This window comes from Oreochromis niloticus, linkage group LG8, assembly GCF_001858045.2.
Source record: "Oreochromis niloticus isolate F11D_XX linkage group LG8, O_niloticus_UMD_NMBU, whole genome shotgun sequence".
NCBI classification, from domain to species: Eukaryota; Metazoa; Chordata; class Actinopteri; order Cichliformes; family Cichlidae; genus Oreochromis; species Oreochromis niloticus.
Window position 1 is genome coordinate 10567583 of NC_031973.2, and position 15966 is coordinate 10583548.

A 15966-nucleotide genomic window follows, 5' to 3' on the forward strand; every position below is an offset into this window, starting at 1 on the left:
AAAATGTTTTTACTAATACTTTAGCACGGACTGACTGATTGTATGTTAACAAGCAGATGAGTAGGTGTACTTAATAAAGTGGCTTCTGAATGTATTTCTTAGCCTGCAAATAATGCTTGTCTGAGACCATTACTCATGTTGACTGCATCAACACATAGAGCCCAAATATACAAATGATGAAACTGACTTCATGAGACAGCTTATTTATCACCGTGGGTTTATATGCAGCTTGACATACTGGGCTACTGGTTGTTAATCATCTGGTTGTTTGGTTGGAAAAAATGTAATCATCAGTCAACATCTGATTCTGGTTTTAGCAGTGTCTCTTAAATATGACCAAGAAAATGGCTTCTGATTTCTCTGATCAGCGCAACTTAAGTAGAAAAGTGCAAACAGCCAGAGAACGGTCAGTTCAAGACAAGAAGATGAAAAATCTCATAAAGAAAGAAAGCTGTGAAGTTTAGGGTAGTTTGAATGATTTAATATGAGCACAGTTCAGCTGGAGGGCAATACATTGCGGATCCAGGCTGTTGAGAAGGTAATTAGATACAACTAGATTCTTCTCATCTCGAGAGATTTACTATAGGAGAGTGCAGCGTGTTCCGAGCACCAGAACAAATACATGTGTCTGTTATGAAGTAATAGAGGAGAACATTTTTGCAGGATTTTCTGGCACGTAGAGGGCTTTGTGGGTAATTTCCAGACTGCAGTGGGCTTTGCGGCGTGACAGGAAAGCACTTTTTACAACCCACAGGCACTAAAGAATCCCAGATTCTTGGGACACACTCACAAGTCTTGGACGGAGCGCTAATTGAATTCAAATGGAGACAAATGCAAGGTGCATAACCACAATGTATAGGTGATTATTCATGGTTCCCTTAGAGCAGACTGAGACTCAATGCACAGCAAAGCTCTTTGTGCAATCTCATTTTCTTCCCCTTTCCTATTGCTGTAAATGTTGTTTCTCGTATTGTGAACGCAAAATACACCGGCTGCCTCCAAATCCCCGCTGCGCTGCACAACTATAATGTGCCGAACCACAGGGATCTCCTGCCGAGCAGATTACAGTACATTATGTGCCAGTACATCCAACAACACGAAATGTGTCTGAATGTGCATGTAAGAGTCTCCACACAAATCTCTCAAGTACAGTATTCCCTGACACTGAGCATCGCGTGCATGTGCTATGGCTCAAAGTTAGAGGACACGCAGTTAAAACACGGGAGGAAAACAGAACGGATTTATCTCTGCTGGTTGTCTGTTCATCTGGTTGTTGGGAGGAAGAAAGCAAACATGTAAATCTATCCTCAAACATATCAGCCTGTCTCATTTATATTCTGTTTTGCTCTGCTTCTGTATCCTAATGTTCCCCATTTCTGACGCTTTGCTATAGACAGTCATTCGATATATGATATTATAACACTGTTAATACTCAGGCATTGTTAAGCACTTTAAGCACCATTTCGCTGTTTTAGCTGTGAAGCTTGTGTATCCATTTTATTTGCAGTTTGATTGCTTAGTTCAGAAGTTCAGAGCCTCTCCAAAGGCAAAGCCATAAAATCTGAAGGATAATGTGACAAATTTGGGGGAGAAATGAGACGCGCTCATTTTCCAGCTCCATATTTAGTGCTTTGAGTGCTCCGGAAGAGTAGAAAAGCGCAATATAAGAATCAGTCCATTTACCATTTGCCACTTATTTTTAATCATGGATTCTACTATAGTAGCTCATCATGATTCACAGTTCAAAGTAAGCTCCTTAGTTTTAGCTTTTCTATCCTTAATCCAGTTTTCTTCTGACTGGCTGCAAAAGATTTAATCACCAGTTGGGTGGGGCTTCCTTGCCTCGGATGACCAATCTAGGGATAACCAATTTGTCTAAGACATCATGAAGACCAAAGCCCTAGCCTTTGGTTCTCAAGGATTACCTTTACATACACTTATTATTTAAAACATTAGCCATGCTAATGTAGAGCTCCACCATTGTAGTATAACTTGGTTGTTGAGTGTTTATCCAAGTTACATTCTACGGTATGTAAACCCTAGATATGGTTGTGTGGGAAAATCTCTGTGAAACTGAAGTTTTGGAAAAATCCAGATCAGCCGATCTGGCACAAGAGCCGGACCACATTCAAAGTCACTTGAATCCCATTTCTTCCTAATTCTCATGCTCGATTTGAACTTCAGAAAGTTGTGCAGCGTGTGCCTGAAAGCACTGAGTTACTGTCATGCGACTGGCTGATTAGAGATTTACAAGCGGTTAAACGGGTGTATCTAAAAAAGTATTTGGTAAGGATATATGAGAGAAAATAAGGAAAACATATTAGGTCTAATTTATAGCAATTTCTTTTTGCAAACATCTAATTTTTGTGATATCTTGGGATTGTCTTACAATTTCAGGAATTAAACCAACTGCCATTCATTTACTCACCAAAATGCAATGGGGTTTTTTTTTCCAATTAAATAAGGAAAAAAAGGCACTGGAGTGCTATTTTTTATCAGCAATGAAAGAAATGAGGAACAGTGGTGTAATAGTTTCGTATTTACTGGTTATTTATGGACTGCAGTCACCTCAAGGGAGGAAAACATTAAAAGGTAGTAAAAGTGGGCAGGAACCACTGAATATGTTCTTTATACCTGGTTTGTACTTTGAGTGTAAATCGCAATCTACATGTGAACAAAATACTTTAACATACAGTCTTTACATGAAAGCCATGAAAGATTGCTAAAGATTATTATAGTTCCCAGAGGATGTTCTCGCTTACTTTCTTTAAGTAGACTTCAGGAATAGTTCTCCGGGCTACATGAACGACACTCTTTGGATGTTGGCTGCCTTTTGTTCCATTTACTGTTGATTTCATGCACCTCTGCCTCAATAATGCTGAGGTCCAGGCCCTGGGGGCGCCAGTCTTTGACTGATGGTGTTCCATTCTCTGTTTTTCTATCCAGGTATGTTTTTATTGCACTGGCAGTGATTTTGGAATCATTGTCCTGCTGAAAAATTAAGCCATGCCAAGCAGATCCTTTCCAGATGGTATTGCACGGTGGATGAAAATCCGACGGTACTTTCTGGATCTACAATGCCATCAAGTTTGACAAGATGCCCAACACCACTGGCAGAAATGCAGCCCTAAACCATGACAAAGCCTCCAGCATGTTTTACAAATATCTGTAGACACTCCATCTTTTACTTTTCTCCTGACCTCCTCTAAACATAATGATGGCAATTCAAATAAAAAGTCTTTAATATGGATTGATCACTCTGTAAGACCTGCTGCCACTGATTTTCAGTCCAGTTCTTGTGTGATTTGGCAAACCTCAGCCTTTTCGCTTTCACTTCCTTAAGAACGACTTCTTGACAGCCCCCATTCTCATGAGACCATTTCTGATGAGGCTTCAGATGGATCAAGTAAAGGATCAGATACATCTCTCAGGTCCTGTGACAGGTCTTTACTGGACTTTTTTTTTCCTATTAAGGATTTAGCCTTAAGATGCTATTCATCTGTTGCAGATAGTTTGTTTTGGGGGCTTTTTAGGCCTGTCACTTGTCAAGTTTCCTCAAAACAAAAAAACAAAAAAGGAGAAGAGAAGAGTGGCTAAAGACTATTGCACAATACACAATATTTTTTAAAGTTTAAAAAAAAAATCATATCTCTTGCATTTTCCTGTTCATAGTTTCAAATTTTTTATTGCCTAACTAGTAGAATTGTTTTAATGACGCTCCACTGCGTCACCTAAAATGAAACACATTAATTTGTCATCTCTACTTTCATTTCTATTTATCTCTCTCCCATCCCCGAATGAGTGGGAGACATCTCCAACTTGTCTATACTCTGTGTTTTCATCATACTCAGAGAGAAGGAGAAGCAAAGAAAGGGAGTTGATGAAATCTCTGATCATTTCTCATTAGCACCAACCTTTCAGGGCACATGTATTAATGCATTTTGTTCAGAAAGGCATTAATTGTCTCTACAAGGAGACAATTAAACAAAGGGTGCAGAATTCAGATCGATGCTGTCGCACTGACACGGCCATGTTGATCTTGGTGGTAACTGAGTGATTCATGCAAGTGCAGCCATGGTTAATGTGGTAATGATATTTCCACTCAGGGCACAACGGTGCCAGGCTCCATCTGCACCAGTTAGCCTCCTCTAATTTTAGCCCCAGCGGTCCGAGGGCGGCTGTGAGAGCCGAGCGCTATGGCTCATTTAGACACAGGCTTAATGGAGGAACATCTTTCTCTTGCACATGGGAACACACACACATACGTGCATGAGTCCATGCGGGAATGTGCATGTGTACATTTAAAGAAAAAGTAAATGGATGTATATTCAATCACATTAAAAAGGTATATTAATGGCTAAAGCAAAAAGAAACAGACCATGAAGGTGAATACACTCGAATGAAGAGGCTTTTTGTTAAAAATGTATACCTGTATTCAAAGCTTTAAAAACATTTGTTTATAATGCAAAAAAACCAACAGCAACAAAATCAATGGCAGGCTGTTCCAGCTGAAAAGCTGGAGGATGATGAAACAGCATGTTTTGAACAGCTGTTTATGGCACAGTTAATCGCATTTATTAAATTTTTATCAAATTACCTGAATGCACCATGAAATCTTACATTTCAGCTGGACTTTGATTAAATCTTTAGAAGGTATACCATCTTTTCACCCGTGCCTTCAAAGACATGCTTGTGCTTATGAGAAGATTCATCATAAGTGAGATATAATATTCAGGTTCCCAAGGGGAACCTGAATGTCTGCACCACCTAACCCTCAGACCCACAGGGCTAATGTAGCTAAAAGGTAACTGAACTGAATCAGACAGCAGTAAATAAATAACCAGAAATCTGACTGAGACAAATCCTTAAGCGCCTTGAGGCAACTATTGTTGTGACTTGGCTCTATATAAATAAAATTTGAGTGAAGCACAAGATTAATGTCTATATCGGAAAAAATGCATCCACATCCTTGACTGAATCCAAGTATGGAACTAGTGTCAAGGGTTTGAACTGGAATTGTTGTTCTCTGTTTGCTTCTTTGTTCTCTTTACTGTTAGTTTTGATTTTCAGTGTCTTCAGTTCCAGATAAATGTTAGCTCTAGTTTGTTTGTGTCTGCGTTTCACTGTTTCCAGTTAAAAACTATTTAATTTTTTTTAGTTATCAGGCTATTATGTCGTCCATCTTTGCTCTTTAGCTCTACTTCCCTTCCTCATTGTCAGTGATTGTCCTCTGCTGTGTGATTCACCTTCACTTGTGTTTCATTACCACACTGTGTTCATGGGGTAATCCCCTGATTAGCCCATGTGTATATAAAATAGTCCAATTCTTCTCCTTAGTCTCTGTTTACTTAACTGCATGTTCTCTTGTGGTGTCTGGATAACATCTGTTTAACATTTGGGCTTTTATCAGTGAATATACAGCTTGTTGTTAATTGGTCTGTTGCACTTTGGTTGTTATGTACTGCACACTCCCCACAGTCTGCAAACTTTAACAAACTGTGAAAGGGGCCGAATTTAGATATAGTGAACCTAAAACCACAAACCAAGTATGAAATTTGTACTATTTATAGATCCATTAATTTTCTTCCACGTATCTAATTTGAAGGAAGGGTGTTGAGTCTATCTCAGTGGCCATAGGGCAAGAAGCGGGGTAGACCCTGGACAGAATCACTAATTAACCTAAAGCCTTTGGACTGCGGGAGGAAGCCACAGTACCCCGAGAGAAACCACGCAGACACAGGGAGAACATCTGCACAGAAAGGACCTTCAAATCCAGGACCTTCATGCTGTGAGGCAACAGTGCTAACAATCACACCACTGTGCTGCCTAAGCTTCTTACTGATTTAAAATCCTTTAAAGTTGTCAAAACCCCTTAAATCCCCCCAAAAATAGTACAATATGACATGAGTGTGTTAATCAGTTTCTTCCAGGAGAAAATTTTCCATCCAGTTGGTCAAAACAGTGTTGAATGATGCGCTGATGTGTTTGCACTCTTAGGGCATTGTGTTGTATCCTTTTGAGCTGATGTGCATTGTGCATCTGTCTCAAGGTCACCATGAGACAAAAATAACTCGCTGTCCATTTCTGTCCCAGCCTATTTCCTCTCATCTGCTTTCGCTCAGCTCTCAGCATCTTCCTTCAGACACACACACACACACACACAACGAGCCTATCAGAATTCAAGAAAGGGTCACCTTTGCTTACCTGGTCTCCCGTGTGACAAGGAAGAAGCTGTCATCGGGAGCGTCAATCCAATTGGGGCGCCTCTTGCGAATCATCACTCCTCCCCTGGTATTTCCACCGCTGCTGTTGCGGCCGTTATGCTGCAAAACATACATCCGAACGTTACAAAGAGCAGCCGATGCAGCTGTAGACAAAGTGTCAGGCAAATAGAAAATAAGCCTACCATGAGAGGGCCACCTGTTGTACCTGGGTTCTCTGCAAAAACAAACCCACAGCAGTGAGAGAAAGAGGCAAAGTACACATGAGGGAATCTGCCAGTTGCGAGTAGTATTGATTGGTTTTATTTCTTGTCCTAGTTACAAGTTGTGCAACAAATGACTGTGTTTCAATTTCAGTAAAAAAAAGTGAAGTTACCAATAAAAAACAAAGTGTCAAACTGAAGTTGAACCATCCAAATTATCCAAATGACCCCCATCTGCTGATTCGTTTTCATTAGAATTAGTTGTCATTCTCTCCAACGAGCTAGTTTAGATAAGAAATGGCAGAAAAGGTTATCAACTCCAGATGTATTCCTACTAATTGGATTTTTTATTAAGCATAACGATAACAAAACATTGGATATCAACACTATTTATTCCCCAGACTTAATTCACATTATGAGTAACTTAAAAAAAAAAAAAAAAAAAAAGAAGGGATGCATTTTCTTTTTTCTTTTGAATGTGGGGGGCTTTAAACAGAATGGACTTTCTGCTTTTGAGCAGGATTAAGTTAAGCAAATCTGAAAATAATTACCTTTGTGGGATTAAATCAGATCTCTTTCTTTTTACTGATTAATAAGAGTCTGTGATGTACCTGTGCGCCTGTCTGGGTCAGCCCTGCTGTGGTGATGATAGCTGCGTTTTCCCAGCATGCCGTGAGGCCCGTGTGGTAGAGAGGAGAGGAGGCGTCGAGGGGGAGGCGTCTGAAGGCCCGGGGTGCGGTGGGAGCGAGGGGCGTGGGTTGCTGGACGCGACTCTGGAAAAGACACACCGGAGGTGCATGAAGTGGCTCCTATAGACCATCCGAGTCATTTCTGCTCATGTTTTATTGGCTTAATGGGTTAGACTCCTACTGCTCAAACACTGTGTGTGTTCATTTACCTAGAAACTGCAGAACACTGGTCAGAGTGCTCCTTTGGGCGGCTCTGGTTTTAGGTAGGCGAGTCCCCTGCCCTTCCGACACCCTTAACATGTCTAAACCAAACACACATACACAGAAATTTGTGTCAATCCCCTCTTCTCCCTGTATTTAAATAATAAAAAACAACCCTATTTATCCGTTTATCAACATGAACATCTCATGCAGATGAAAATGGTCTCTTCTCAGGTACATGATTATGGATAAAGACCACAAGATGCAGGATTTGATGCAAAGGAGCAAATGACTGAGGTATTTTGCAGCGACTTGCTCTAAGGGAGGAGAAATCTCCCCGCCTCTCACATGCGCATACAGATGTCAGCACATGCTTACATGCATGAAAACATATCGTAGACACACATACATTCAATTATGAAGACGGCATGACAGCAGGCACTGGAGGTTGAGTCCATGCTGAGGAGTGGGGGAGGCGGGGGTGCCGCTGTGCTTCCTCTGAGTGTGGTGGAGTTGATGGACAGAGAACACGGACACATGAAGCACAAGGACTCGGAAGAGATGCTTTCAGGTGTGACTTTATTGCAGGTCTACTCTCACATTCACACAGCAATGAAAGAAAAGAGCAAAAAAAAAAAAAAGTAGAGGTAGAAGATGAGATGAGAATATTGCAACAATCGTTAGAGAATGAAAGATGAGGGAGGGGAAATCGAAGGCGAGAAATGAGTCTGAGTGGCAAATCCTGTCCACAGGATATACGAGACAGGGTGGATTCATATGAATATTGCATGATTTGAAACACAGGAAATTAGCTGAGTGAATAATACGGCAAAAGGTCCATCCCCAAATGGGATCTGGACTGCTTATGAGTGGGCCTGATCTACTAAGGGCAATTCAGCCAGCAGCTATACCCAAGTCTTCTCTTCACCTTCCTTCCTTCAGGGTTCCAAATCTGTCTGAAGCTCACAATCAATCCAAACAGTTCACTTTGTCTTGTACACAGATACACACATGATCAATAGGAGGGAAAAACGCATGTGCAAAAAAGAAAAGTTTAAATTAAAAGATTCTTTGAAAATGGTGATGGCAAAGACAGTGAAGCTGAGGTTCAGTATTTACAATGAACATATGTGGCTGAGACAACTCGCTCAGTCATAACAGCACAGACTGGACGCACCTTTACCAGGAGCGCCGTGCAAAATAGAGCTTTTCTTAATAAAATACATTTCCTCTACCAGCAACTTCAGCAAATATATACGGCTCAGACTAGACTTCTACTGGATGCTGTTACAATCTATTTATTATGACAGGAGCGACTTCAGTCAGTGTGTGTGTGTGTGGGTGTGTGTAGCCCTGTTTAACCACTCGAACAATGGCTTTCAGTTCAAAGTGACTCAGAAACATAACAACAGGCAAAAGAATAAAAAATTAAAAATAAAGAAAAAACACGAATGAAAAGATGATCAAAACTCATAGTTATGAGGACAGGCAGTCTTTATTGGAAACGGGGTGGGAGAATACAAAAAACAAAATAATAATAACAATAATTATAATAAAAACAGAAAGAGACAGACGGAGGGGGTGGGTGGGGCAGAGGCGGGCAGAGATGTCAGGGGTTGATGGTGGGGCAGTCGGGGTGAGGGGAGGTGTCTGTGTGTTGGTGTGTGTCTCTGTATGCTGTGTTCTGTCTGGAGATGTGTATGTGTGTATCCATGTGGCAGAAGTTAGGAGGAATTGAAAGAGCTCTTACACTCTGCCTTTATGGCCCCACAGTTAATGGGGACAAAGGGCCGGCGCGCAGCACGGCGCAGCCTGATGATGTCACGGCACATGTGCCGGGCCAGCTTGGTGAGGCGGGTGGCCTGCAGCAGGAAAGCCTGCTTGGTCTTCATGGAGGATTTGGGGCTGTTGCTGTTTCGCATCGGCACCATGTGGTTGGACTGGCGGGGAGCGTGACTCCTTGAGCGAGACTCCTGAAATCGAGGGAGGGACAGAAAGGAAGGAAAAAACAAACAAACAAACAAAAAAAAAACACAGAAAAGAAAATTAAATCAGTTTGACATCTGGCAGAAAAATGTAAAAGTCAGAGATGGTTCAACAAATTCACTGGTTTTCAAACTCTTGGGCTGGCCCCCCTGCTCTCGGTAAACTGGGATAACCAGGGGGAATAATGGGAACTTCAGTTGAATGATTATATTTTTGCAGGGGGAAAAAACTCAACTTCATTTAAATGCAGCCTTAGTCCATATGTGAGCATCAAAGAGCTGCACTGAGCATAAAAACTCAAAAATAGACGATTTTGTTAAAAAAAACCCCAAAAGTGTATCATGTTAAAAATTCCAATAAAAAAGGGAGAAAGGGTTGGGTATATATATCATGCTGACCTTTACGTAACCAAAATTTAACTTTGATTTGGTTTTATTAACAATGGCTATTAATTTAAAATGTAGGGTGGAGGCTTTCTTGGAGGGGGGGGGGGGCATGCCAGAAAAGGTTTGATAACCACTGCACTAGCTTCTGTATCACTGGATTTTATTTTGAAAATCCATTATCAAAACATTCACATTGGCTGGTTTGAAGGCTTTAACAAAAATCTGAAAAACAAATGAGATTTTACTGTTATTTATTATTAAAAACATGTATATTAATCACAAAACTGTTTTGTGGTTCAAACTGTTTTAGAGGGGAGTCTAATTCACTCTGTCGTCACTGTGGAGGCTACTGTTTGTGATGCTGTTGAACTGTATTGTGTAATACAGTGAGGCGAATCTAATCATTTGCCCGCCCCGCTTATGCCAGCGGATAATTACAGCCTCCAAAACGGCCATAAAGTTGAATCAGCACCCTTCTGAAAACAGTTTAGATAAAAATCGAGCATTACAACCTTCCTGAGGGGAGGATTTATTGCAGGGCCGCTGCATTAGACTGCATTAGATAACTGGCAATCGAGCTTGTTTTGTGATACAGAAGCAAAGCCACTGTTTTCACATGAAGACTGATATTAGTAAAAGCTTCTATTATGGTTTCCATCAGCCACTTTCTTGGACTACTATTATTTTTACGTTTGGATATTTTGATATTTGGTCACTGCATCCATACAATTTACATCAAGATGGTAAACGGGTTAAACTACTGGGTGCCTGATGGTCCCTTAAAAAGATTTGTACTGCAGCACAATCAGCAATCTCTCCGGTGAGTCATCATGCAGCTAAACTCCAACTCCTTCGTCTTACACTGCAGCTAGCAATGGTAACCCTCGTTCTGCTCTGCACCAACGAGGGGCTTAGCATAGAGCACGGCTGGGTAATTAATCTTCCCAAGAGGCCACGAGAAACTGGGACTGCTATGAAGGGCTGCACCAATAGCTTATAAAGAGATAAAAATTAATACTGAGCAGAATGGAGATCAGCTTATCGGTACAGCCCTCCACAACAGTCCAAGTTTCTCATGTTCTCAGTTTCTCCTTGAGAAAACCGATTGCCCACCTCTGAAACAGAGGCACATGAACCAGTTCTCCATCTGCTCCAAGCTTCTGGTTATGGTAACCTTCAGCTAGCAGCGGATCACCAAAATAACCCACACTACCATCACCAGCTGCATTCCAGTTGAGGAACATTTTTACCACAGCTTAAGATTATCTTTTTGGGATTGCCTCATCAGTGATGTGAAAGGGCCAGGAGCTAGCTGGTTTCTAGTGTCTGAACTTAAAATAAAGGCGAACTGTGGCCAAAAGAACAGCTTAAAATGTGTCACCAAATTTAAAGTGTCAGGAACGCTGCATCACACAGGAGGTACAGATTTTGACAAGTTTGTTTCAAAGGCTTTGTTTTTGTCTAACTCTTCAAAAACCCTGAGTATAAGTGACTAAATATATGAACATGTTTTAAGGACCTGCAGAAACCCTTCCCTGTACCCTCCACTGAGCTTACATTGCTTGCTGGAGTGGGTGAGGTCCTCTCCTCTGGACCCTCAGCTCTGCTTGGCATCTTCAGACCACCGTACTTCTTCCAGTACATCCAGCAGGAGACGCACAGACGGCACTGCATGTTTGGAGGCCCCCATGAATACCACTGGGCTGACTGCATGGCTGTTAATGTACGAAATCCATTAACACTTGTTAGAGAGCTGGCAGAAAAAAAACTGGTCTCAAGACACTAAGAATATTGATCTCCATCTTTCGCTGTGTGACTTTATCAATATTCATACTACACAAGACGTCACTCTATATGTCTGCTACTGACTTTCAGTGCTTACAAACATGAAACAGTGCACGAGGCCATTGTACTGCAAAGTGAGCAGATATTAGTCATTTAGATTTATCATTTCCATCAAATAATTTTAGTTGTCAGCATTTAAAAAAAAAAAAAAAAAAAAAAAAAAGATATTCTACCTTTTACAGTAGATTTTAAGGGGAACGTTAGGATGTGTTCAAGAACTACCAAGCAGAACTCCGGTTATAATTTTTACAATTCTCCCAGTTCTCAGTGCAATTGAGTCCCACCAAGGGACACAAAAATGAATATCATCAATAAAACATGACAGCAGAATTCTGCAGCAGACAGATTTGTGTCCAGCAGAATTATTACTACTGAAAAGTCAAATATCCAGAGAATCTTGCAACTTGTGTTATAGTGGATTGTTATAATTCAGAAACAATTATGTTGAAGGCACTTTATGCTCCTTAGATTTTTGTTGACAACCACCAGTTGCAAGGGGCAAAAAATGTGTTTCCTCCAATAGGTTGATTTAAGGTGAAACTGGTCATAAAGAGTTAAACACTGCTGCACCAAAAGCCTTGGGGTGATGGGTTTGTTTTGGTTGCTAGCAGACTGCCACAGTTGCCTGCAGTTTGCACGTAACATTTAGATTTACCTACAAATATATGCCAGCCCTTCCCTGAGCAGCAGCAAAACTGCACGGCACTACACAACCAGAAGCAGAGGCTGTCCACCTTCAGTCTGTTTGGGAAATACTTTTCCCCCCTTCTTTGTGATCGGTGGTTGCCGGGGGTCATCAAACGCTCTCTGGGCCTTTGTTCCAGGTTATTTATCAAAATTATTGCACCCATGCTTAAAAATGGCTCTCCTTGTAAGGGTGAAAGTAAAAGTAATAATAGAAGAGATAAGAAAAGAAAGCAAAGTAGTTAAAATTATCTTGGTTTCGCTCTAGACATGTGTGACTTGGGCTGTGGCTAACCGCCCTGCTTGCTAATCCTCTGACAAAGTGAAATCTAATATTTTTAGGCAGCTAGAGGCACTCTGTTAACACTCTGGGTTACATACTGTGGGACAATGATTTCCCCTTTTAGTCTGTGTAGCTGTTAATAATAAGCAGATAAGCAGTGACTGAAAATAAAAGGAAAGCATTTCTTCTTTAAGTAAGAGAAGCGACAGCTGTCTAAGGCTTCATTTGTTTCCATTTGATTTCTAATTGACTTATGTTCACTGCCTTCACCACTTAATTTCACACTTGCCATGGCTAATCACACACTCACTCACTCTCACACGCACACACTAACTCACTGTAGCAGCTTTCGCAGGCTCTGCCCCCCCCTGCTGCGTGGTAGGCCCCGGGGCCCGCGCCGTTCACTGTCGCCATCTTGCCATTGGTCATCGAGATCTGGTTGGGGTTGGGTTTGTTACTGTCAGAGGACAGACAAAGTGATTTAGGAAGCAGAATGACAGCAGCTATACTGCATAAAATCATCACCTGTCCACCACAAGCAGAGTAACAGACAAAAGACATCCAATGTCATCTGCAAACACTGAAATATGAAATAAAGAAACTTACTATGTGGGGATATAAACCTGCTTCAGCTTGCTTTCTGCCTCTGCAGCCTTCAGTCTCTTCTGTTCAAAAAAAGGGGATTTCTTCATTAATCCACAAATAAAAACAACTGTTGCCTTTAACAAGCATTGCTTCAAATAAAACTCAGCCCTGCATCCTGAAAGTTGGAGTGTGGAATTATAGTGATAATGATTAAATCTGTCGTTGTAATTCAAAGGAGTTGTTTTCTTCCTCTATGCTTTTTAGGGGCACATAAACACTATTTATATCTGAGCACATGAAATCCTTGGAGAGCAAAGGCTATCCCTTTGTGCATGCTATACATTTGGTTGCTCTTCTCAAACAGAAGGACCTTTTTAACCCAACTTTTTGCTTCTTTGGTTGTAAACATGTTCTGCACCACCACGCCTATCTTAAGGGGCACTACCCTGTTTCTACACAGAGGGCAGTTTTATCATAAGACGTACCACTTAGTCTGTGAATGGCTATATAAAGTTTTCAATAACTCTGGGGGGAGGGGGGGGGGTGTTTAGTAGGCCATGCAGCAAACATTTTTCAAATTTATTAAGCAATGGAGGTCTAAGGAATGGTGCAATTGAAATAGAAGTAAAAGTATCCTACAGTTTTTAAGCTGCACTCATACAGACTGCCACTTCAGAATTAATCACTGCAAATACCTTTATATCGTTATAATAAAAACATAACGAGCACCATTTTGCTATGTCTGGCAGCTCAGAGAAAAAAAGTAACAAAAAAAAAAAAAAAAAAAGGACATTTCAAAAGTGGTCAGAGGTGTGGGTGAGAACTTTATTTCAATAAAAAGCCTGTTTCTAGCCACTTCTACTTATTTTGTATCCCTAGGGACAAGGTTATAATTTTAAAACTGAACAAGCATGAAAACGTCACTTTTTAAGAGGGTAAAAGCATTTTTGTCCCTTTTATTTTAAAATGTTGTGGGTTTTTGTGCATTTTTAAAAGGAAACAAAATCTTGTGCTTAAGCTATTTTTTGAAGATGTTGACTGCCTGATGCTGTTTTCCTTCTTTTTTTACTCTTGCAGCTTCAAATAAACATAAAAACTGGAGTATCCTTTTCAGATTAAAGTCCCTTGTAGTAGTCAATAAAAAAAACAAAAGTAAACAAACATAAAGCTAGGACAAAGTTGTCTTATTTATTTATGCAGGAGGAGTTTTTACCCACTAGAAGTGCAATGCAGTTGTTAGTGGTGGCATCGTTTAGTTTAATCTTGTGTAAATGTAAGAATACACACAAATTTCACAAAAAAGATGCATGTAAAGAGCAGCTACATGATTTTCTCACCTGTTGCACATATCTGTCTGTAGTCTTCCACATGTAGTAATACTCTATGATACTGGTCAGAGACTTCCACGGCAGCTTCACAAGAAGAAACGGTCGAGCACGGGGAGAGAAAGAGAGACAGACACAGAGCAAATTAATGATATTAATATCTCATGTTCTTGCCATCTGGGTGCGAAGCCTTCATGTATATTCATGAGCTAGAGGCATCGTGACCACAGAGGCTCAGAGTTACTGGCTTTGCTTGGTTCTGGGCCTCAGATGGAAACACAGAGAAATTCACACATTTAATAAGTATTCATGAGCACCTGGTGCCACCGCATACACCCATACCCTGGCTTTATTGTACAGTAGAGGTAGATGGTGGGAAGGAGAGTTCAAAAGAACCAAACAGTCATCCCTCACCCCCACAGGCTTGAAAGGCGAGTGCTAAAATTGGTAATTTTGTGCTTCACAGAACAGCAGCTTCAATTTATGCAGATTACAATGGATTTCCATTGTGACAGATTTTCACTGATGAGGAGGGACGACTCTTTGGAAACTTCTCAAAGCCCCAAAGTTGAACCTCTCAACTGTCCATCGGCATGCTGTGAATACATTTCACCACATGAAGACTAACTGCACAGTGAGCAGTCTCTCACAGTAATGGGTAACAACCAATCAAATGCTACATAAAAACAAAACATCTTAATAGCACCATAAATAATGTAATATTCTTTTGAACAACTTCTACGTTAACAGGATTACCAGGCAGAATGATTGCAAAACACTTACAAAGTCTTGTCGGATGTCATTGAAGTCTTTTCCATATTTCTCTAAAGCCTCTTCAAACATGGCAGCTTCCGAGGCGCTCCACTCCTCCATCTCATCCCTACAAAGCACCGGGCCCCCCGCTGGGACCAGCACGCTCAGCGCACTGGACAAATCGTAATTATGGCGGTGCAGTGTGTCCATCGCATGGAACTGTAATCAATGCATGCAGAAAAAAGGCTTACAAAACCATCAATTAAATCCCAGCGAGGTGCTGCAGGGTTCGACTGTGTGTGTCCCACTGACCAGTGTGATATCTCGAGAGGCTGCAGCTGCACTCATGTGTAAGCTTGGCTGTCTAACAGAGCTGCTGCAGTCCAGCGCTCGGGCAAAGGTCCCGACCGCCCTGAAAATTACCCACAGTCAGTCAATACATGATACATATATGCACAGCTTACTGCATGGTCTGACATATTAATGTGCAGGACTTGTCTGCAAAGTAAACACAAACAGCCTCGCAGCTCAAAATATGCACTGGGTGGTATGTAGCAAAAACAAATGGCAAACACAGATGAGTCGTTCATCAGAAACAGTAAACAGTCGTTTATTAACCAAAAAGCGATTTAAATCTCTGCACGATTCATTTTTAATTCATTTTCATTCTCCCTTATAAACAAAAACCCATGACAAATTCACATATTGAATGAATAAAAATGAAAATAATGAGCCAAACTTATGAGCCATGGCTCATAACAGTGTGCATTTATATTATCTCACACACTAAATATTTCAGCCAATC

At 40.9% G+C, this 15966-nt stretch overlaps 1 protein-coding gene across 4 annotated transcripts in view; it reads right to left on the reverse strand.

Moving 5' to 3' along the window:
- The window catches only part of mta3 (metastasis associated 1 family, member 3), a 28559-nt gene that overhangs the window by 3078 nt on the left and 9515 nt on the right, over positions 1-15966 (reverse strand). For 2 of the 4 annotated variants that reach the window (XM_005471427.4, XM_025910033.1), the window contains 11 exons: positions 15474-15573; positions 15192-15380; positions 14421-14495; positions 13105-13163; positions 12837-12955; positions 11244-11401; positions 9065-9287; positions 7323-7415; positions 7036-7197; positions 6407-6438; positions 6205-6323 (listed from right to left, as the gene is read on the reverse strand). In XM_005471427.4, coding sequence (XP_005471484.2) covers positions 6205-6323; positions 6407-6438; positions 7036-7197; positions 7323-7415; positions 9065-9287; positions 11244-11401; positions 12837-12955; positions 13105-13163; positions 14421-14495; positions 15192-15380; positions 15474-15573 — 1329 coding nt within the window. Of the gene's footprint in view, positions 1-6194; positions 6324-6406; positions 6439-6597; positions 6706-7035; positions 7198-7322; positions 7416-9064; positions 9288-11243; positions 11402-12836; positions 12956-13104; positions 13164-14420; positions 14496-15191; positions 15381-15473; positions 15574-15966 lie in introns of those variants that run through there. The other 2 variants (XR_003221474.1, XM_025910034.1) reach the window with 2 other exon arrangements.